Source organism: Colius striatus, chromosome 3, assembly GCF_028858725.1.
Source record: "Colius striatus isolate bColStr4 chromosome 3, bColStr4.1.hap1, whole genome shotgun sequence".
Lineage (NCBI taxonomy): Eukaryota > Metazoa > Chordata > Aves > Coliiformes > Coliidae > Colius > Colius striatus.
The window spans coordinates 68,212,712-68,235,589 of NC_084761.1; the positions used below are offsets into that span (position 1 = coordinate 68,212,712).

Genomic DNA, 22,878 nt, shown 5'->3' on the forward strand with positions numbered 1-22,878 from the left:
TGATAAAGATGTTAAACAGAACAGGCCCCAATATGGAGTTCTGGAGAACTCCACTAGTGACTCGCTGCCAACTGGGTTAAGCTGCATTGGCTGCTACTCTCTGGGCCTGGCCATCCAGCCAGTTTTCCACCCAATGAAGAGTACATCCATCCAAGCCATGGGCAGCCAGTTTCTTCAGGAAGATGCTGTGGGAGATTGTGTCAAAGGCCTTACTAAAGTCCAGGAAGACCACAGTGACAGCTTTTCGCTCATCCACTAAGTGTGTGACTTGTTGTAGAAGTAGATCAGGTTGGTCAAGCAGAACTTGACTTTCATAAAGCCATATTGACTGTAACACGTTACATATCTAAGCTGTGAAGAGGAATATGCCACTCTTCATTAATGGGCAATAGCATCAGTTCAGCCAAGCTGTCTTCTGAGAAATCATCTTAAGAGTCAACCAGAAGGAAAGCTGACAAAAGTCAGAGTCTGCTTGTGTCAGGCAGACATAGAAAATGCTATATATGAGGGCAGGGAGCTTTGGCCTGGGACTGGACACCTGTGAAGTTAATGAAATTCTCTGAGAAAAGTCACAGTACAATCCAGCTGAGCTGTGTGGCTCTGGCTTAGAAGTGTCAAGTCAGAAACGCAAGAAGAGAATCTGGGAAAAACAGGTCATCTGAGCAGTAACTAACTGTTGAGCATTTTAAGTGCCATAGTAGTAGGGACATCAACCTACCCATGACCCTATTCAAGAGGGAGGTGGGGGAAAGAATTTGTTAAACATGGCTGAGGAGAGTAATTGTAGAAAGGAAAGGGCTAAAGGTTGTTCTGCACCAGGTACAATTATTCCTAGCTCCAAATACCTTGACTAGGGAGGACTTCCTATTGACACAGACAGATGGCCAAATCCAATCTCTGTATAGAGGTGATTTATTACTTATGATCAGATAGCTCTCTTGAGGGCAAAAACTCTGATACTAACAACCTCCACTTGCTTTGACCACTGAAAAGCAGTTTTGTTTACCTTCACTCTGCAAGATGACTCCATTGCTAGAAAAAATACATACTGTTATAAAATAAACTAAAACTGAATAAGACTCTAACAGCTTTTCTTTATACGTAATGTTAAGCTTCCTGTTCTCTGTCCTTAAACCCAGAGAATGAAACTCTTGCACCAAGTGCTATCACCAGAAAAACTGATACTTATGGAAGTTTGTGTGCTACAGCCTAGATAAACTCATATTTTCTACTGTTTTTTGCCTGAAGCACTCCTCAGTAATGACTTACCTTGAGGCTTTCTTTTTTTTTCTCTCTCTAGAGTAAGACTCCTAAAGCAAAAATGTAGCTATCAGAAGATAAAACAAAACATTTCAACTTGGGAACTTCTGAGGCTTCTACATTACTGTTTATACTTATGAAGCATTTTTAAAATGCAAGACAGAAAAGCTAAATACAAACCAGAGAAATATTACCTAATTGAAGTAGTTTTAGAGGGACCAATATGCAGCCTAGTGTTATGGATATTACTAATCTCAAATGAAATGTACTGATTTGTGTTAATACACAGTACAAACCTCCCTTGAAAGTATGGTAAAAAAAACTAGAGGCTATTTTTCTCTTGAATGTAGTTATTCAGTACTACCAAACATAAAGAGTAAAATCACCCTGAGTTGTTCATATATTCCAAAGAATTACAAGAATAACCACCAGAGCTTCTAATGTGGTTTAAAGACATAAGGGTGAGGTTCTGAGTTTGTGTATGACTCTGCCTGATCAGACAGCTCCATCAACATAGAGATCTGTCCTAGATACTTAACAGGACACTGAACCTTGTTTATGTCACTATCACAACCGTGGAGAGAGTTTTATCTGGCTGGTTTGAAAAGTATCTGAAGTTAAATTTGATTGGAAAGAGAATGGTGATTTTCTTTTTTTCCACTTTCTTTACAGCTTCAGTTGCAAGGTTTTGCTGCTATAAATCTTTATCCTTTGATCCTCAAGTATGGATTTCCTTTTTTACAAGTTTGTGGGTGTCTGCTGCTGAAAATATCAACCAGTGAAAAATGCTGCCAAGATTTTTAGTACCACACTACTGCTTATTTAGAATCTGGGTACTTTTAAGAGATATTGCTTGCTTATCTCCACCTTTATTCATACATCACTTAGTTTTCATCTAAATGGTCCCTTTAATAACATGTTTTGTAATACTAATTACATCAGCATCTAGTTAAAGTAATTAACAAAGTCCAACAAAACAAACGTGGGATGAGGTTTCCCTAAATGTCAGCTTGATCAGTGTAAAAACTTTAAGGCCTCTGATACAGAAAAAGAACACAAAGAAGCAGCTGCTGGTACAAGAGGATGGAAGAAAATGCTTGCTAAGATCTAGAGAAATATATCTAAACCTGGGTGTGAGAAGAGACAATATGTGCCAAGTAGTGGTCCATTTCCCTCTCTGCAGCATCCAGAATTACAAACAATGCATGCTTGCCTTTCCTTTAGTTTCTGGTGGAACTGTGACCATGAATTTTCTGTTTTCTGAACCTGCTGATATTATGTAGCTCCACAACCTCCTGTGGCAGAGAACCTGTAAAATTAGTACGGATGTGATCCCTTGTACTTTTTTTAAAATCAGTGCACATTGGTTCTAGGACTGTAGGAATTGTTGAATGTTTTTAATTCAGTTTATCTAATGCATTTATGAAGTTGTGAAAAGTTCCAGTATTCTTCATGTCTCTTTGTAAAGAAGGACTTTATCTCCCTGACCGATTCTCAGGGCCTTCTCTGTACCTTGAACTGCCCCATGTCTTTGATATGTTTAGCTGAGAACTACATGCAACACTTAACATGAATGCACAGAGATTTTGTGTAGTTGTAAAGTGCTGTCTTACATTTTTTTACCCACACCTTTACTGCTAACACCAAACATCTTTTCTTCGGCTGACAGTGCACATTGACAATTCTATTAAAATCTCTTCAGTGATAACTTTCCTGTCTTTCCTGAGTTTTAGCTGAATAAGGCATGCATTATTTTTCTCTAGATACAATGATGCTCACCTGCCAACTTCTTACACATTCATTGAGTTTTGTGAAGTTTTTGTGGACTTTAGTCTGCATCAGCACATCACCATATAAGCTTATCTATAATTTAGGTTGCACTGCATAGGCTCTTCTACAGGTCACTCATGATGTTTTCAAGTTGTTCTGGCACCAGTCTTCAGGAAGGTCCCATTTCTGACTTTTCTATCATGGGAAGTGACCATTAAATCCTATCCTTTGTTTGATATCTTTTATCTGGTTTTCAAGTCATGAAAAGAACATTTCTCCCAATTCCAGATTAGATTCTATAATAAAGCCTTGACAAAAGTTTTGGTTTTTCCTTTTTTTTTTTTTTTTATCCACGTGCTTTTCTGACACTTTTGTAGCCCTCTCCAGGCTTTGTGAGCTCAAATTCTCCTTCCCACAAGACTTACACCTTTCTCAGATGACTGTTTACTTACCCCAACTCTCAGTAAACTTACTCTGTATTGCAGAATTGACCATCAGAGTTGGAAATTGTTTGTTGGTCTGTAACTCAGTTATCCCTTTAGACTCTCCTTTTTACTTGACAGTTGTGTTAGGAGTCCTAAGAAGGTTTTTCAAAACCTGCCTGGATGCGTTCCTGTGTGACCTGATCTAGGTGGACCTGCTTCGGCAGGGAAGTTGGACTAGGTGATCTCTAGAGGTCCCCTACAACCCTTACCATTCTGTAATTCTGTAACTACACAAAAGGTGCTGGACCACATTGCTCTAGATCTTCGAGCCTAGCTACTACAGAGAATTTAGTTTCTCTGTCACGGCCTTTATCGGTTTATGCTCTTTAAACTTTCACCATAATGTCTCTTACTAGCTCCCTACCTTGTTCCCTGTTTTTGATATATTTAAAGAATTTTGTGCTACCATGCCACCACCCTGAGTAGCAACTTAAAACTGGGGTTTTTTTAGACCTGTTATGTTTACAGTTGTCCCATGATGTGTTGTGAATTTTTATTCTTCAGCATTGAAAACACAGAACTCCAAGTAACTTTCTTATTGAGTCATGTAAGTACTTTTAAATTATTTTAAAGCTGTGGCATGTGTTTTACCTGGGCTTCTAATGCAGTATTTAACAACTCCCAGGCTGGCTGTGTCTTGCTATTTGGACCAGGGTGTTATTAGGTTTGTGATTTTTTTTTTTTTTGCTCATTTATTAAATGCTTATTTCTACATTGCTCACTATAGTAGGGCAACAGTATTTCCATACTGTTGCCCTACTATAGTGAGCAATATATATTTCCATACTCCATCGCAGTTGCTGTTTCAGAGTAGCTGTCCCATGAATACCCTTATGCTAGTACCCATGCCCTACTCAAGCTGCTGCTTTTGCTCTGGTTATTAATTAAGATACACTGTGGCAGTCATATGTCACTGGAATAGTTTACACTCCATCACAATCTGAAATACATAATCTCATTAGGATATGGTCTTGATCTCTCGCTAGGTTACCTGTCTGAAACTTGCAGTTTCTTTAGTCTCACTTCTTGATCACTATTTTCATCTTGATCAGGGGTCACTAGCACAGTTTAAATTGTTTTCCAGATTTCTTTCTTTTTTAATTAGGTCTGTAGAGACTTCCAACCATGCAGACCCACTGCAATACCGTGATTTGGGTTTTTTTCCCTTTTTCCCTTGTAAGACATCCATAATGTTGCACTATGTAATCTTTTACATACAGTGCCACTCTGTCACCCACATATCCTGCTGTGTCATTCTCAAGTCAGCAGCCTGGCAACAGTGTCCTGCTGATTATTTTTTTCCCCACCAGGTCCTGAATTCCTGTTAAAACAGTGCTGTTGTTTGATATCACACATTCTAATTCCCTCATCCATTTCTTAAGCTTCTAGCATTGACATTAAGCTCTTGCAAATTCTGCCCTAGCTTCACCACACTGGCATATGCCAGTCATCTGGTATTGTGGGCAGTCTGATTTGACTTCCCTACACAATGTGATGTGTCTTCCTTGCTATTAGTTGATAGATCCCTCACAAGACTCTCACAGTGAACCAGTGGTTTTGAGTTTGTCAGGCTTTTCCCCAGGTTCTAGTACAAATGCTGCTCTACAACCTTGCAGCATTTCCACACCAGCAGTCTTGCTCTGGTTTTGTGTATGACACGATTTGACCTTCCTTTTTTTTTTTTGGTCCTAAAATGTTTCCGAGTCCTTAACATATTGATATCTTCTGGAGAAAGAACAGCTAGATTATCAGATGAATTGAAGTTTGTAAAAATTCTACTCAGTTTTCACATTTGGAGGCATTTTTATATCACGATTTAAGAAATTCCAGCCTGATTTCATTCCTGGGATGCTAGTGACAGTGAACTGGTACTTGAAGGAGTACCAGCAGAGAGGAAAAGAAGTGACAGGGGTGCAGTAAAGTATGATTCTTGTTATTTCTTGAGCCACAGATAATGCACTATGTAGGCATATGCAAAGGTTTATGGGCAATTCATATAACATTAGACGGTCTCAGATATAAAAAATTGCCAAAAATCTTGACAATACCCTTTAGATTCATGTACTAAAGTTAATGAGGAAGCCTGAGACAGAAGCCCATTATAATGAACTTTATTTAAATTCTTGATCATGGTATATTCATAACTTCTTAGCATTCCCCAATGAGGTGTTTACTGTATGTTTCTGTAAATTACACATTCATTGCATAAAACTTTATTCATTTCTCTATCAGCACACTATATAAATTGTCGCAAAACCAGATAAATCAACAAAAGACTCTTGAATACATGGAACATTGGTAGGCAGATAATATCAGTAATAGCTTATCTTCATGGTACGCAGTTCTAAATGAATCCCTCTTGAATTCATTTAATTAAGAAGCTGAAAAGAAAGAAAACATGATTAAATGTTGAAAAATGCACATAAAACATAGCATCACAATTACTTGAAAAGAACAGACAAAGGCTTCAAAACACTTATTTGAAAAGTCATTTGACATTTGTGTAATCATCTCTTTAAGTTTTCAGATCCCATTTAGTAATTAGTAAGCGAGAACGAAAGTTATCAAATAAAACTAGAGTGACTGAAACTTAAATTAGCCTATTTAAAAAAATTAAAAACCCAAATGTGCCTCAAACATCTGTTGTCTTTCATCAAGTTCCGCACCTGCTTTTACTACCTAAAGTGAGTACTACCTCTCCCAGGATGTTTCGGATTTATTTAAAACACTTTTACTGTTGAAGTGGCCCCAGAATGGGGAGAGTTTAGATAACTTGGAAGTGCTCTGTCAGGTTGCAGACAAATTCTTAACATTTTAATAAATGAAGAAGTTTCAGATGACATTGCTGTTTCTTTACCTCTGGAATGAAACTTTGAATTTTTTAAGGAGTACCTATAAATTGCATGTCATACCTTTCCAAGTTCTTTGCCAAACAACATTTATGTCAAAAAATGAGGTAATGGGAAAGATAACAGTTAATAGACTGAGTTAACTGTGCAAACATGAAGACAGTGAAATACTGAATGGAGGGGTTTCTTCACTGCCTCTAGGTTTGCATGAAAGAACTTTAATCTCCTTATAGATATGCAGTGTGCTCTAGCATACACATTTTGTAGCATTTTCACCAGTTTTCCATTCATGGCATAATTAATTAATCATTACAAAACATACATACAAGCAGCATAAGCTTAAAAGCCTGTATCAGTATAAAGATGTTCCCTGCTGCAGAAAGCTGACAAGCTCATTAGGCAAGACATACAAACCAAGGCAAAACAGATGGCAACTGGCTGGGTGCTGGAGGGTGAAGTGATTATTGAAAGGGAAAAGCTAGTAAGAACAACTGCATGAAGGGATGAATTGTAGGGTGCAAAGTGAAGAAGAGAATGTTGAGCACATAAGACCAAAAAGGCATCCCAGGCCTAGAATAGATGTGTTAGGCCACATATAGGAAAGGAACTGAGAGGAGAAAAGAGAGGAATATTAGTAGTGCAAATGTTGGGGAGGAAAGAATGGTAACAGCTGAAGATTATAATAATCAGGTAGGTAGCATTGATAGATTTGGGAGGGGTACAAGACTGGATTATGTAACTGTAAGGAAATACAAATATGTCAGTATCATCTTAGATAAATATGTTACTGTCATAGCTATTGTTCTTTCTGTCTAAAAGTGAACTGCATCTTTAGCGGTGAAGAGATATGATATAGATTATAAGGTAAACACCGAAAGTTACATGGAAATTATAAAGTAAGCTTAAGAGACTAGATCACAAACAAGGAATGAGCCTAAGGTGGAAAAAACACCAAAAGCCAAACCACCACAAAACCCCCATAAACTAGAGAAGTAGCCAAAAAGAAGTGGCTGGGTGGCATTGACAGGGTTTCTGGAAAATCTAGAATAACAAATTGGAGAACAACTGTTGAGGTAGATCTGCAAAAACAAGCCATCTCCTCTTAGGCAAAACAAGGGAAAGCAGAACAGAAAAGGTTGGCCAATGCCCTTCCTCACTGTAACTAGCTGGAAAGGAGTAGAATATGTAGGAGTAAACGCTAAACTAAGACTGGAAAGCCATAAAAGCAAAAGATATTTGTAATGGTGGTAGTACAGAAGGAAGGTCCTACTTATAAAGGAGCATGAAAATTGTTTGTCACAGCAAAGAAAGCACATACTTCTTCAGAGATCTCCTATGGAGCGAGACACACGGAATTCAGATCCTTCATCCTTTAAAGGATCAGAAACCAGCACTGAACATGGACACTTCGTATAGAGGGGAACGTAGAGGTCTATGGATATTCATTCATTAAGTGTCCTGTTGGATGGTTTAAATGAACACAGGATACCGAGCTGTTTTTCTTTCCATTTCAATGGGCAGCTTCCTTGCTGAAGAACACTATGTCTAGCCACATTAAATAGTACAGAAAATGCTAAATGTAAAATGCTTTGTTTTGACAACTGTATTACCATTTTCCTCTCTTGTAAAATAATTAGATTTCTGCTCTTTTGGAGAAAGTAGCCTATTTAGCTGAAGAATAAAGATCTGAATGTGGATCCAGGTGTTTATCAGAAGTGTATTTATCAGTTCATAACCTTTAGGTGAATCAATTTAATTATGCATGAAATCAAGATGGAACATGTAAACAGTTGTTAGTAGTGCTCATGTTCATTAATAAACTTAATTTTCTATATCTGCAAATACTATTTGTTCCTATTTACTAATACTTTACCAGTATATTTCAAGAAATAACTATTCCATTTTATTCATTAGCATTTAATTGAAATTGCTCAGTATTATATGGGATTTTTTAACAGAAAATAATTACAAGGAAGTCAGACATTTCCTGTATGGTATATACACTGAATGTAAGGAATTTTCAAGCTGTGGGGCATCTTGCAGTTGTTCTTGTTGCATTGACTGTTTTTCCCTAAGCAATGAATGAATACTTCATATCTGACAACATTTATGTGTGTCTGATGAAAACAGGGCATCTTATATTTAGCATGCTTTCTTGCAGCTTAGTTTATTTTCTCTTCTAGTCAATTAAGAATATGTATCTTTCATTCTACCAAGACATAGATCAGAAGGTTGATTATTTTTTATGGTTTAACTAAAACCTCTTCACATTACTCTTTAATAATACCAAAATACAACAGCTATAAAGGATAGTCTGACAATGAAACACTCAACTGCAGGTATCATAAAATTCTTAGAAAAGCTACTTATTGCAAGCTAGTTAATGAAAACTTAGATGAAAACTTGGAATTTTCAGGTATTCATGAAATTGGCATTCAGATTAAAGCAACAGCAAATGATAAAATGTAGTCTTGAAAGGACAATTGCAAGTGTCAACAACAATGAAACTGCTAAAAGTTTCATCTAGAAAACAAAGCAGAAAAGGCAACACATGGCAGTCAATAAATTTCAGCCAAAGTTAAATAAAATAGAGATTTTTTTTAACATTAGTAAACAGTGGATAAGACTTTTGTCTGTTTGTCCTCTTGAAGAAACCAGTGTTAGAAATATTTACTTTCCTAACGTTCCATCTTGTCTGATGGCTTCTATTTTGTTTTCACTGTCCTTCCTCATTCTTTTCAATATTCTGTGTACTTTTTGTACTGAAACTGCCCAAGGTGAGATTTCCAGAGAGCCCTGGCTAGCAAAACTCAGAGTTCATGCTTATAGGTTCTCTGTCATTCCCATGTGTATTAGTTGGTAGACAAAATCCTGTATTGATATCATGAATTGTATTGCTCAGTCACTGACTATCTGATATTTAATGTATCACTTATTCACTTTAAAAGTTGAGAAGTTTTCCAAACCAGATTCTCTTGGACATATCAACACTCTTGTCTTAAAAAAAAATTATAAAGGGAAAAACATTCAATGGTAAGAAATTGAATTATTGCACTTTCTTTCAACAGTTAATGATAGCAATTAAAATTGAGGTTTTAGCAAAATTAAAAATTTCATCCAGTTTCCATAAGAAAAGTGGATTAGTACATGCATGAAAAAGCTCTGTCGTGGTAAAAATGGCCCTAGCAGAGAGATTTGTTAGATGTTAGCTCATCCATCATGAGCGTGTTTGCTCAGTAAGTAACTTTCATGATGACTTCCACCTTGCATCAGCTCTTCCATTCCAACACTGTATTATATAAGGGTATTTTGCCACCATATTCATTAAATATTTTTTTTCCCTAATCCTAGTCTTCAAAAAGAAAATACTGTGGAAAGAAGAATCAAAAAGTTAATTGGAAAACGTCTGAAGTGGGTGAAAAAAATGGTAAACACAATGTTACTCTCCCTTCCTATATACATGTCCTCTAAAGTGCACACTTACAGACCTATGCTCCTATCTATCACTCCTCTGGACACTTTTCTGTTTGTCACAGAAATTAACAACGACAACAGGATTACCAGGGTCAAAGAAGTAACAGCATTCCCTGCACTTATATTTATGCACATTAGAAAAGGAAATAACAGTCTTTCTCCAGTTTTTGACTGCTGCTTTGTTTATCCACCTCTGTTTTGATTTATCTTTGCGACATGGAGGTCACTGGAGAGAAAGAGGATGCACAGCAGGTTGTTACTATTTCACTTTTTATCAATACGTGCTGCTTCACAGAGGAAATACTTGGTTGTTCAGTTCCAGAGCACAGAAACAATTTAGTATAAAACAAAAAAAAAGGAAAAAAGTCAAAGTAGGACATTGTAGTTGATGCTTGAGATCGTGCAAGCAGCATTAAATCAATTTCAGCTTTCTTTAACTGTTGCTTTAGGCATGCCAACACAAACATGCTTTCTTTTTTTCTGACAAATCATTAGTATGCATTGTTGGTAGTATTGTTAAAGGCAAAGCTTCACTAGCCTGAGGACAATTTATCACATAAAGACTGTTTCAAGGTGAAATCTACAGACAGTGAACACAAAGAGACAGACACATTTCAAATCTTAAGATATATCTATACTGGGATTAACTGATGGGACACAAAACTACTTGGAAAACCCTAAGGAATTCAGACAAAATGATTAATGTAGATCAGCACATATGACTGAAATTAAAATGCAAGATATTAAATTAAGGAGGGAAAGAGAAAATAACAGATTTTACATATTTTTAGTCTTCTTTACTGTTGTGTGCATTCACTTCATTAAAATACTTAGGAACTATGCACATAAACGAAGGAGGCTTCTCTTAAGAAACACTATGATATTGCCATGCAGATGATGTGGTTGAGATCACCAAGATGTTGAGGAATCAATAGTATGTTTATTTAAAATAATGCAACAGAAAATGAGGTCTGAGGTACCTGAGAGATAAACAGAAACCTGAAAAATTCAACACTTGAAAGAACCAGATAAATAAATTACACATTTTGGAAACTAGCAAATGAAACTGGAAAAGAGCAAAGCAAAGGGGTCAGTTCTAGTGACGGTTTCCAGTAATTCTGCATTGAGTGAGGATTTAAGATTGAATAATTAATTTATTCCCATGAAAACATGAAGAATCTTGGACAGTCCAAGTGAGACTGTAGGATTGTGCATAATTCCCTGGGAGCAGAAAAATTATTAAAAAAAACCAAAGTAAACTGTGTAACACTTAGACAGCTATTGAATGTTTCTAACGTACTTCTGCATCGACAAAGTTCATCCTTTTATGAATTTAATTGATGGCTGTTACTGATCAGTAAGTTGTGATATTAAATCTACTTAGCTCCTTAAGGCAGAATTTGGTTTACGGACCTAATAATTTGTTCGTAATAACATGATGCAGAGTAGTTGTTTTGCCTGGGCCAGGTTATTTGGTAGCAAGGAGGCTACAGGGGTGGCTTCTTTAAACAAAAAGAGTTGCCAGAAGCTTCCCCTGTAGCTCACAGGATTAGGGCCAGTCAGTTCTAAGCTGGACCCTGCACCTGACCCAGATCTGTCCAATTAGTGAAGGGTGTAATGCCTCTGTGAAGAACATATTTGAGAAGGAGTTGTTGTGCAGTTGCTGAATTGCAGCAGCAACAGGGAGGAAGAATGTGAAAATATCTCCACAGACACCAAGGTCAGTGGGAAAGGAGCAGGAGGAGGGTGCTTAGGCACCAAAAAGGCTCCCCTGTGATATGTAGTGAGGACCATGGTGAAGCAGGTTGTCCCCCTGCAGTCCATAGAAGCCACCGGGAAAGCAAAGACCCACACGTAGCCCATGAAAGACCCCATGCTGCACTGGGGGGATGCCTGAAGGAGGCTGTGACTCTGTAAGAAGTTTATCCTGGAGCAAGTTCCTGGCAGGACCTGGGAATTCGTGGAGGAGGTGCCCACATAGGAGCAAATTTGCTATCAGGACTTGTGATCCCATGAGGGACTCAGGCTGGAGCAGTCTGTCCCCATGGATGATCCACATTGGGGCAGTGTGTGAGGAGCTGCCCCTGTGGGAGGCCCCATGCTAGAGCAATTTGTGAGGAACTGTAGCCCATTGGAAGGACCCACGCTGGAGAAGTTCATAAAAGACTGTCTCCCGTGGGAGGGACCCCACAGTGTAGCAGTGGGAAGTGTGAGGAGGTCTCTCCCTGAGAAGAAGCAGCAGCAAAGTCCATCTGTAATGAATTAACTGCAACCTTCATCACCCATCCCCTGCGCTGCTAGGGGGAAAGGAAGGGGAGTCCCAGGAAGAGGAGGGGTGGGGGGAGGTGTTTTTAAGACAGTTTTATTTCTCATCTCCCTGCTCTTATTGTTTCTTTAATAAATCAAACCTTTTTCTCCTTGAGTCTTTTGCCCGTGAAGCTAACTGCCTATTGATTTGATTTCTTATCTCAATGCGTAAGCCATTTGTTATATTTCTCTCTCTCTCTTGTCCAGTTTAGGAGGGGGAGTAATTTTATGACTTGGTGGACAACGGGTTAAACCACCAGCAGTAAGAATATGATGCAGCACTATCTCATTTTTAACAAGATTGTGATAACTCATTCTTTTCAGTCCTGTCCTGGATTTCTTTTATTTCTTTCAGCTTTGACATACTAACAGGTACAATTGTTTTCCATATGCATTGCCCAGCAAATTAAATTTCTTGAAATTAAACTTCCAACATAATTTAGAAATTCTCTTTCTCTTTCTCCCACCTGTGATTCTTGTTAATTTAGATACCAACAGAAAAGTAAAAAAATAACTACATACAGCTCCAGCTTTTGATAGACACTGCAAAGAAAAGATGTCTCTCATTTTACTAAATACAGGTTCAATTGTGGGGAAAAAAAAAAAAGACCCCAAACCAATCCATCCCATCCAAAATCTGCAGATTAAAACAGATTAAAAAAGAGGGAAATCCCCTACATTATTTAATATTCTTAAAGCTTACAACATATGATACTACAAGATATGTAGTAGATCTGAGCAATTAGGTTGTAGGCAGTAATGTAAGTGGTACTGTGTAGGCAAGCCAACTTCGAAAGTATATTAATGTTCACAAGGTACTGCTTAATGTCAAATGTCCTAGGAATCCTAAAGCAGTCAAAAAACCCTAGTGTAAACATTCCTAAAAGCCATGCAAAGTTTGGAAATTGGCACTGACATATAAACAGCTGACGGGAACATTCCTAAGATGAAATAACTAAAAACGAAACTAGTATAACTGGCAGGTTTTCTTTAATAGCTGTTAAATTGCATGGCAAGCAACACAACTGCTTGTTCCTTTTAGTAAAGCTATGGGAAGATGAAAGTGAGTTCAGATCATGGGTTGACATTCTTTGTCAGTGCTTCTCAGGTGGGCTTACAAGCTGCAGACCAAGTTCATAATTCCTTCTTTTTTTTTTTTAAGACTTCAACACTTAATAAGAAGTAAGAACATCTCATACTTGGGGAAACTGGATCCTGTCTTTCACCTCAAGTCAGTGGAGCTAGATGGTAGTCTCTAGACAGGATGCTGATCAATCATACAGATTATCCCAGATGGCAAACTACTAACTCCATACTGATGAAATCTTGTAGTGTGATACTATCAAGCTCTTTTCAGACTCCTTTTCTTAGCAGAAATTAGCAAGAAAGCAGAACATTTTCTATGCGTATTGCAAGGGGAAGAATTTCCTTGTCTTGAGTATGATGCTACTAAAAGCTAAAACTAATCTGAGGCAATCTAAAATAAATGTCAATTAATCTGCACAGAGACCAAGTTCAGTAATAAGAAAGTAGCTGTAAAGTCAAGCAGCATAAAATAATAGAAATAATTATGTATTAATTCAAACGTTAGATCTAGAGTTTGCTTCTTGAGATTGAAACCTTACTTGTGGAACATAACACAGAATATAAAGCTGGCTGCTGCACTAATCACAAGACCTAGTCATAGAAATCAACACTAAGATGTATTTGAGAAAAACTAGAAGTATTCTTTGTATGACTCTTTAATAGCAGCTGTAAAAACAATAGGACTGTTAACATTATTAGACACAGCTCTTTTGTTGTCTATCTACTTAAAAGTATAACATTCTGGATCTGTTTTACTGATGTCTCATATATAGATTACTCGACATTTCATCAGGTGAGATCTTTCAGCAAAATGTAACTATGTCTATAGCACAGCATACATGTCAATCCACTTACTCTTCCATACACAGTAATAATAATGATGTAGACTAATACTCTGGGAAGAATTAGTCTACCAGTTTACAGAAACTAATTTCACTGAAAATGAAGAAAATCTCATATTTTTAAATGCACTGTGGCCAACTACAGGGTGGGAAACAGCATTTATGCTTAACCCCTACTGTAAAACCTAGCACAGCATGTTAAGTCTATGTTGACTGTATACATATATAAATATGTCTCTACCTCTATATATATACATGTAGATCTTGACAGGAAAAAATAGTTAAAGAGCAAAGACTGAAGCAACGGGAAAAACAGTAGATGCAAATAGGATCAAAGGTCAAAGGAACAAAATTGCCAGTCCTGGACAATAGAACAACAGGAGAAGGACTTCATGATGAAAAATATTTAGTCATCTTACAAAACAAAACTTTGGGAGAGAAAAAACAATAGATTTCTGATTTATTCTGAAGAATTGATAACTCAGGAAATGTCACTACACTGCTTTTACCTCTGGAAACTGCTCCATCATTACTATAGTACTGAAAATTTTCTTAAGTACATCCTTCCTTTTCCTCTAGCTATTCTTTTTCATGGACATTTGAAAATGGTACCAGCATCACAAAAAAATGCCATGGACCACTTGTTCTTGATAAGAGGCTAAAAAAATTTATATCAGATCAGCAGAAGACATGAATCAAAAGCACAGACCACCTCTGCCAGTGACCTCCTATCCGAAATACCTTACCTACAGAAGGCAGGAACTGTATTTTCTTTACTATTTTTCTATATTGTCTGCTTGTTTGACAAATTACAACTGTTTCATTGATAGCTGAACATATAATTAAAAAAGAATATAACCCTTCGTTTTCTCTTTGGCATGGCTGACAAAGGAAGACGGTATTTTAAGTGATAAATCATAGCTTAGCACTGTACTCTGATGTTTTTGTGCCTTGTCTTATGTACACCTTAGTTATAAAAGACAGGCAAAAAATACATCATGATTGTTTATAAACTGAAGAACACATTTTCTTTTCATTTTTCATGGAGCACTCTGTATGGCCACATGTCTGTGCTCAAATCCATTTAACCGGTCTGTATGAACAGTCATGTTAACAACATCAGCTTTCTAGCCCTTTTTGATCTTCTTGAATTAATCACCATTCTTCCTGCTTCTTCGAAAACCCACAGGCTTCAGTAGCAAAATTTAAAGACTGTTCACCAAAATGCTACTCTCAAACTTATACGAAGCTATTAAAATCTATAAGATGAGGATTTAATGAGAGTACCTGTATGGGTAGCCATGGTATTTGGAGCGAAATATCGACAATAGAAAGCTGAAGAAAAAGACCACCAGACCCAGGCCTACCAGACATATTACTGTGAAGAAAATAACTTTATTAGCACATAAAAGATTTAAAACTGGAATCTCTGCAAAGAATATTAATGTCAATCATTTAAAGAGAATTTTGACACAGTTAAATACAAAAATGTTATTGCCTTGACTACTGATGCCCACTATCTTCTGACAGGATTTCAAACACATATAGAAATAATATTTATGGTTATTAAGAAAAAATAACTTGTCAGTGTGAAGCTATTTTCAAGAAAAAAAAGCATAAATTTGCAACTCAAATGTATGTGGATGCAAACACCTTACTGCAGGATTTAATAACCCTGTAAATTATACATATCAAGCAAGGAAATTTCAGGTATTGCTTGTTATTTTTGGAAAACAAATTACATTTAGAAAAATATTGCTTGACTAATGGAATCATGTTCTCTCTAGTCAACCATTTAAGGCTGAAATAACTGCAAAGGCAGTTTAGTAACTACTTTATCAGTTCTTTGTGGCTGAAACATTTTATTGTCTTAAGTTCCACGGCTGATAGCCAAGTCACATTTTACTCTTAAATTGATAGCAATATAAATCTTTAGGTTTTGAAGATAAGTGGTAATAATGCAGACTTTGCGATAGCATCCAGATGCAACAGCTTTGACCCTTTTCAGGGTAGAGTGAATTAGAAAAGTAAATGCTTATATTAACAAATAAAACTTGGAACACCAGTTGGCACCTGCGTAGTAACAGCATGATACCTTTTTGATCATGATAGCCCACTCAATTTTGTGCAGTTAAATAACTAAATGAGGCAACATGTTACAAGCTGATGCATATAATTGAGATGTAGCTCATCTGCATTAAAGTTTTGGTTGTAGTAAGAGCCTTTGATTTTAAAAGCTTCTTTTTATACTATTCCTACTTCAACCAAGCCATTGCTACTTAATTGTAACATTCATGCTTCAAAAGAGTGCTTGCTTTGAGTGAAGGATGAGCAACCATGAAGCCTGGGAAACAGGCAATGATGCATTTTTTCATTAAAATCAACCATGTGGAAACTGACACATGTCAATTGAAATACAAAATTTCTGCAGTTATTTTGAGAAAACTAGCCATGTACAAATCTTATAAAAACACTTCATTATAAATAAATCACCATCCACAAATATGATTCCAAAGCATGGACAATAAAATTGCAAAGCATGAACAGTGGAAAAGTGGGTAAATAGAAAGCCTCCACATAATGGCCACGAGCAGAAGAGAGTCTGAATTTGTACTGCAGTTCACTGTTATTTTGTTGTGTCCATATTCACAGATTCAGATCTCAATTGTGATCCTATGCCAATTAACCTAATGTCACTGTTTCTTTTGACATTGGTATTAAAGCTGTAAAAGATATTAAGAATTAAATTACAGAACTGCGGCAAATTGAAGGAGACCCTCAAATCATCATAGATTAGATATCCAAAGGTCCCTTCCAACCCTACCATTCTATGATTCTATGATCTCTAGCAAACATTCAATAGCCATATTGAAGAATTATAGAATGTTTTTTGAGAAGGATTTGGCCAGTCCTATCTGGAGTATTGTATATTACATAGGAGCTAAAGAACTGATCTAAAAAGAAAAAGAGACACAGCATAGGAAGTCTGGTATCTTTCAAAGGTCTTCATAGAATCACAGAATGGTAGGGGTTGGAAGAGACCTTTAGGGATCAACTAGTCCAACCCCCCTGCAGAAGCAGGTCCACCTAGATCAAGTTACACAGGAACACGTCCAGGCAGGGTTTGAAGACCTCCACAGAAGGAGACCCCACAAACTCCCTGGGCAGCCTGTGCCAGTGCTCTGTCTCTCTCACAGTGAAACAATTTCTTCTTATGTTTAAATGGAACTTTTTGTGTTCCAGCTTCCTCCCATTACCCCTTCTCCTGTCACTAGAAACAAAAGAAAAAAGGGATGCCCGAGTGACACCTTATATGAGGAAAAATAACAAGTGGATATGAAGAAGCATGTTACAGAAGGTACAAAGGCAAGTGGGTATATTGCTTTCAACCTGCTTCATATAACAGTTGGGAAATTTAAATCTGGATAAAAAAAAAAATCATATAGTGTGCTTATGCAATCATTGCCTAAGAATCTTGCAAATACTCTGAATGACAACATTGAGAAAAACATAAACTTTGCATTTCAGGCTAAGAATCTTTAGACATTACAGATGTCGTTGATGACACCAAACTGGGAGGACTGGCTGATTCCCCAGAAGGCTGTGCTGCCATTCAGTGGGATCCCAACTGACTTGAGAGTTGGGCAGAGAGGAACCTCATGAGGTTCAACAAGGACAAGTGCAGAGTCCTGCATCTGTGAAGAAACAACCCTATGTACCAGTACAGGCCGGGGATTGACCTACTGGAGTGCAGCCCTGCAGAGAGAGACCTGGGAGTCCTGGTTAACAGCAAACTAAACATGAGTCAGCAATGTGCCCTCGTGGCCAGGAAGGCCAATGGCATCCTCGGATGCATCAAGAAGAGTGTGGCCAGCAGGACAAGGGAGGTTCTGCTCCCCCTCTACTCTGCCCTGGTGAGGCCTCATCTGGTGTACTGTGTCCAGTTCTGGGCTCCCCAGCTCAAGAGGGGCAGAGAACTTCTGAAGAGAGTCCAGTGCAGGGCCCTCAAGATGATCAGGGAACTGAAGCACCTTCCTTATGAGGAAAGGCTGCAGGAACTGGGGCTGTTTAGTCTAGAGAAGAGGAGACTGCTGGGGGAATCTCATTAATACGTATAAATATCTAAAGGGTGGAATTCAGGAGGTTGGGGCATCCCTTTTTTCTGTTGTATCTAGTGACAAGAGGTAATTCCATTTATTCATAAGGAAAAATTATTTTACTGTGAGAATGAGGGAGCCCTGGCACAGGCTTCCCAGGGAGGATGTAGAATCTTTGGAGGTGAAAACCTGCCTGGATGTGTTCCTGTGTGACATGATCTAGGTTGACCTGCTTCGGTTGGGGGGTGGACTAGATGATCTATAAAGCTCCCTTCCAACTCCTACCATTCTATGATTTTTGGAATGAATGTTTTGAAATTCTTGTTCTTGATGCTGCTGACTTTCAATATAATTCGAGATACTATGTGTAGTTGTATCTTTCAACAGAATTTGTAATTTCTCAATGTCTCTGTCTAAACTGTGTCTTAGTTGTGCTAAATAACTTACTTCTCCTTTTTCCAACATCCCCTTTGGAGGTAGCAGCTTCATTCAGGAGTACCATTCCCATGGTGATGGCAGCATCTGTTTCACCATTGTCAAGGAAAACAGCAGATGTGTGTATAGCTCAGAAAACCGCAAAGGTATGTATACAAATTCAAGCTTACAAATTCATAAAGTGAAAGAAAGTATTTATATGTAGAACTTGATATTGCGATCAGTACAGTACCAATACACTCACCTGTGATAAAAATATGTAGTAAGAATATCCTTTGTGGATTCTAGGTAAAAATGGATGGAAAGTTCAAAAGGCTTTAAAGGACAAGTTGTCAATGAAGGACACACCAACTTTGTACAGTTATGGAAAGAGCTGTTCCCCAATGTCTTACAATATTCTTTATATTGGTAGTAATGAATCTTTAAAAGTGAAAACTCTAAGAATCAGAAAGAATTCCATGTTTTTTTTGCATGTAATTCACTGGTTATTTGATGCAAATTCAAGCAGTTTGACCACTTTATTTTTCTGTGTTTTTAGATTAGACATTGTCTCCCTCTTTAGTGTCATATTGCTTAATAGTTTAGGAGAAAAACATTTCAAAGTCTTCAGTCACTATCAGGGTTTTATTGTCTCATTATAACCGTTACAAATATGACTAAGTACATAATGAGAAAACAATTTAACTAATTTAGCAATATCTTAACTATTCATTTAATTGTTTATTTGAAACTGTATAAACAAAAAGGAATGGCTACTACTGTGAATAACATCTGTTCTGAAGAGGAGGCATGCCTGAATGCCATAATGAAGCAGGAGTGCATCATGAGAGCTGTATCTCACAATTGCAAGAAATACAAACTTCACAAGAGTTAATTGATTTTTTAATAAGGTTGGATTTTTAGGGGCTACTTACCTCAGGTCTAGGTAGCGAGACTACTACAGACTTTAAGAATAAGATATTTCAATTTATGCACACAGATAATTCAAAAAAGAGATTTTAAACATGCTACATCCATAAATACCTGCATTCTGTAACATTATACTTGCATTAATCCTATCAGTGTTCATACTAACATTTTTCATGTTAGAAGTGCTCCAAATTAGACTAAAATGCTGACAGACATCTGAAGTTTTAGGTACACAGTTTCAATTAAGCTGAGCCTCAGCAAAAGGATTCAGAAACACCAGTACACATCACACTTCATCAGAGACTGGCAGCCTGATTCAGACTTCCAAATTTCATTTACATTGAATGAGAAAAATCAAATGAAGAATAACAGGATTGAAAAACCCAAACACCAATGGTGAAAGGAGGCAGATGCCAATATGCAATATCAAGAAATAGAAGTTTTAATACTGTCCCTTTGCTATAGCTATCAGCCTACAGCACTAAATTAAACATTATTTAGAAACATACTCGAAGACAAAATTATTTTCCCACACATGCCCAAGGTATAAGGCATAGGGTCACTCTTATGAATAAATGGTTATATTCATGTTTTCTAGAAGCTTACTAGTAGCAAAAAAACCCCTCCAAACCCAAACAAAAATATTGTGAAAAAAGACAACTCTGAAATCTGTGAGACTATACAAATTGGAAGGGAAGGTAAAAATTATTTTCTCATAATTTTACTTGTTAAAAGATTCAGATTCATACACATAAGAGACTGGAAAATTTCTGTGTTACTGCTACACTCAAGTTGGAAAAAAACCTGGAAATAATGTAATGAGTATCATTCAGTTCTCTGCTTTCAAAAGTTACAAAGATGACTTGAAAAAGCTGCAACAAGAAGGGATGAAGAAAAAAAAATCCACATATACTTCTTCCCTATTAAGAAAAGCCCCTAACGTGGCATTATCGAATAACTTTATTTTGATGATTCCTTACATAGTGTTTTTGTTCTTAGTTTAACTGAATCATGGGAAAAAGCAGCCTCAGGATGACAGCAAAGCATAACTCACCAGACCCTCTCAGGGAAGTGCTTCTTTTCCCAAAGGTTTTCAACTGCTTTCTAAATGGAATTTATCTGCTTGATTATCTCACGCAATATTACCCATAATGTGGTCTTTTGCTATTTCCCTTACCTGGTTCCTTCTGAGAAACCAACCAACCAACTCATCACACACTAAAAATCCATTTGGCAGACAATCATTCTGTAACTTAGTTCTTATCTTCTTACCAGACCATGACTTTAATTTGCTTTTCTTACCCACAAGAATAACAGTCACTGAAATAACTGCTTGATCTGGGACTGAGAATTTTAGATCTGCGACTAGCTGAAATCTGCTGGGTTTTTTCTTTCTTTTGGAGTCTCACATCATTACTCCTAAAGCTTCCCTCACACTTTCCTATTTTTTCTTCAGTTGTTGCTTTCTACTTTTAGTAATCATTGTTGAGCTTTCAGCCTCATTGGTTGCCTTTTAGCTTCATAACTTCACACTCTAAAACTAAGCTTACCATGTGCCCTAATTCTTTGATGTTGAAGCTGAAATTCAGTCTGAGTTCTGATTTCAATGCAATAATTAGCTTTTTACCACTAAATATACAGTTTAAGCTAATTTTTTCCACTCCTCTTTCTAATATTGTATGCTATGTCTTTATTTTGATATTATACAGAGAAAACAACAGTCCTAGTTCTCAAAATAAGCTCTTACTATATCATATTTGTCCAGAAACGCAGAATGTAAAATTTTAGCAAGTGGTTACTTGGACAGTTTTCCATCTGGAAAAAATTAGATGTCATGAAAAGATGTACTTATTTTTTAATTCCTCTTTATCTCCCTCATTACACATTACAAAACTATTCTAAAAAGATAAGAGTAAAGTGGCACTAAGATAATCCATGATTAGCAAATGTTTTAAATTTAGATGTTCATGGTTTCTGATAAATAGATTCCTCACTGGTGTTTTTTTTCCCAACGTAAATCCAGGTTTTTTGGTTTTTTGGTTTTTTTTTTTTCAAATTTGGAATGATATCACTTTTACATATTGAATTTCTGCTGTGCCTTTTCCCAGCTGGTACATGCTGCTTTTCATAAAAATTGAGTTAGTGCTTTTGAAAAGGTTTTGAATGTTTTGATACATGAAGAAGAACTGTTTTAAAGTAGAATAAAATCAACAGTAATCATAAAAATTCCTTCAGAATTTTCTGAAGGAAATCGTTCAGAGAATGATCAGTAGTAAAAAAGCATAATATCTAGCCCTGCAAAACAGATGCCTGATCAGAAGTATAAAAAACCCCACAAGACCGAATCCAAACCAAACCATTAAACTCCAGAATGATAGATACCCTACAAAATGAAGGCAATTACTAGCAAATTCTGGATATATTTTATTAGCATACTTTAACAGAAAATTTAATCACTCTTAATGCTAGCCAAAACGCCCAAAAGGAAGAAAACCTGATAGCTAATGTTTACTAATGTGATATATAATTTCTATCTTTACTTCAGAAATTTCCTCCTAATTAGTAGTGAGTAGGGAATAAAAGGAGGAAAGAAAAATGGTTAACTACTTTTGTGAAAAAAGTTTGGTGATCTCATTCATATTTTGCTGGATTTGTGCCAAAAGTACAAACTTTGGCATTAGCTTTATACATTTATACATTAGCTTTATACATTTATGTACCTTTTAGATGCACATCACACAGCTGTTTAATAACACATGAGCAAGAAAAACTAGAGAACAAAATATTCATCCCCTTAGTCTCTGCTTAGTTTACTGTTAATTTAAAATGGACATAGATTATCATACAAACTTTAACAAGTTCTGCTTCACTTTATTGTACATGGAACAAAGAAAAGCTTATACAATTTTTATGAAGGAGTAGTAAGATCAACAGTAAAGTGTATGGTGTTTTTTCTTTTTTTTGTTTTCCTTTTTTTATGTTTTGTTTTGGTTTTTTGGGGTTTTGATCTTCTTTTTTGGCTAGAGGATGATGATTACAACATAAGAAATTCTTTGCTGGCCACTTACAAGAGGGGCATATTTGTCTTAATTTTTTCATACTAATAGTTAAACCTCTAAGATACGTGCTAAAATTTCAGAAATGTTGACATTACATGGAAAGATTTCAGATAAAGAACCTGTACATTCAACCTTCAACTTACAGTTGAAAAATTCAAGAAGAACATGCATTCTAGTCATTCTATTTAGGAAATATTCTTCAGCTACTTGCAGTTCTTGAAAACAAGGTATTAGCCACCTTTTCCAGCTTGTGAATCTGATTTTTTTAACTAAGGTTGAAGAAACTTATGAAGACAAAAAGTATG

General features: G+C 36.6%; 1 protein-coding gene across 2 annotated transcripts in view; it reads right to left on the minus strand.

The window, feature by feature from the left end:
* Positions 1–5,610: 5,610 nt before the first annotated feature.
* The window catches only part of TUSC3 (tumor suppressor candidate 3), a 124,177-nt gene continuing 106,909 nt past the window's right edge, over positions 5,611–22,878 (minus strand). For both annotated transcript variants that reach the window (XM_061992717.1, XM_061992716.1), the window contains 3 exons: positions 18,618–18,692; positions 15,361–15,451; positions 5,611–5,896 (listed from right to left, as the gene is read on the minus strand). In XM_061992717.1, the coding sequence (XP_061848701.1) occupies positions 5,881–5,896; positions 15,361–15,451; positions 18,618–18,692 (182 nt within the window). In that variant the 3' untranslated portion in view covers positions 5,611–5,880. The remainder of the gene's footprint in view (positions 5,897–15,360; positions 15,452–18,617; positions 18,693–22,878) is intronic.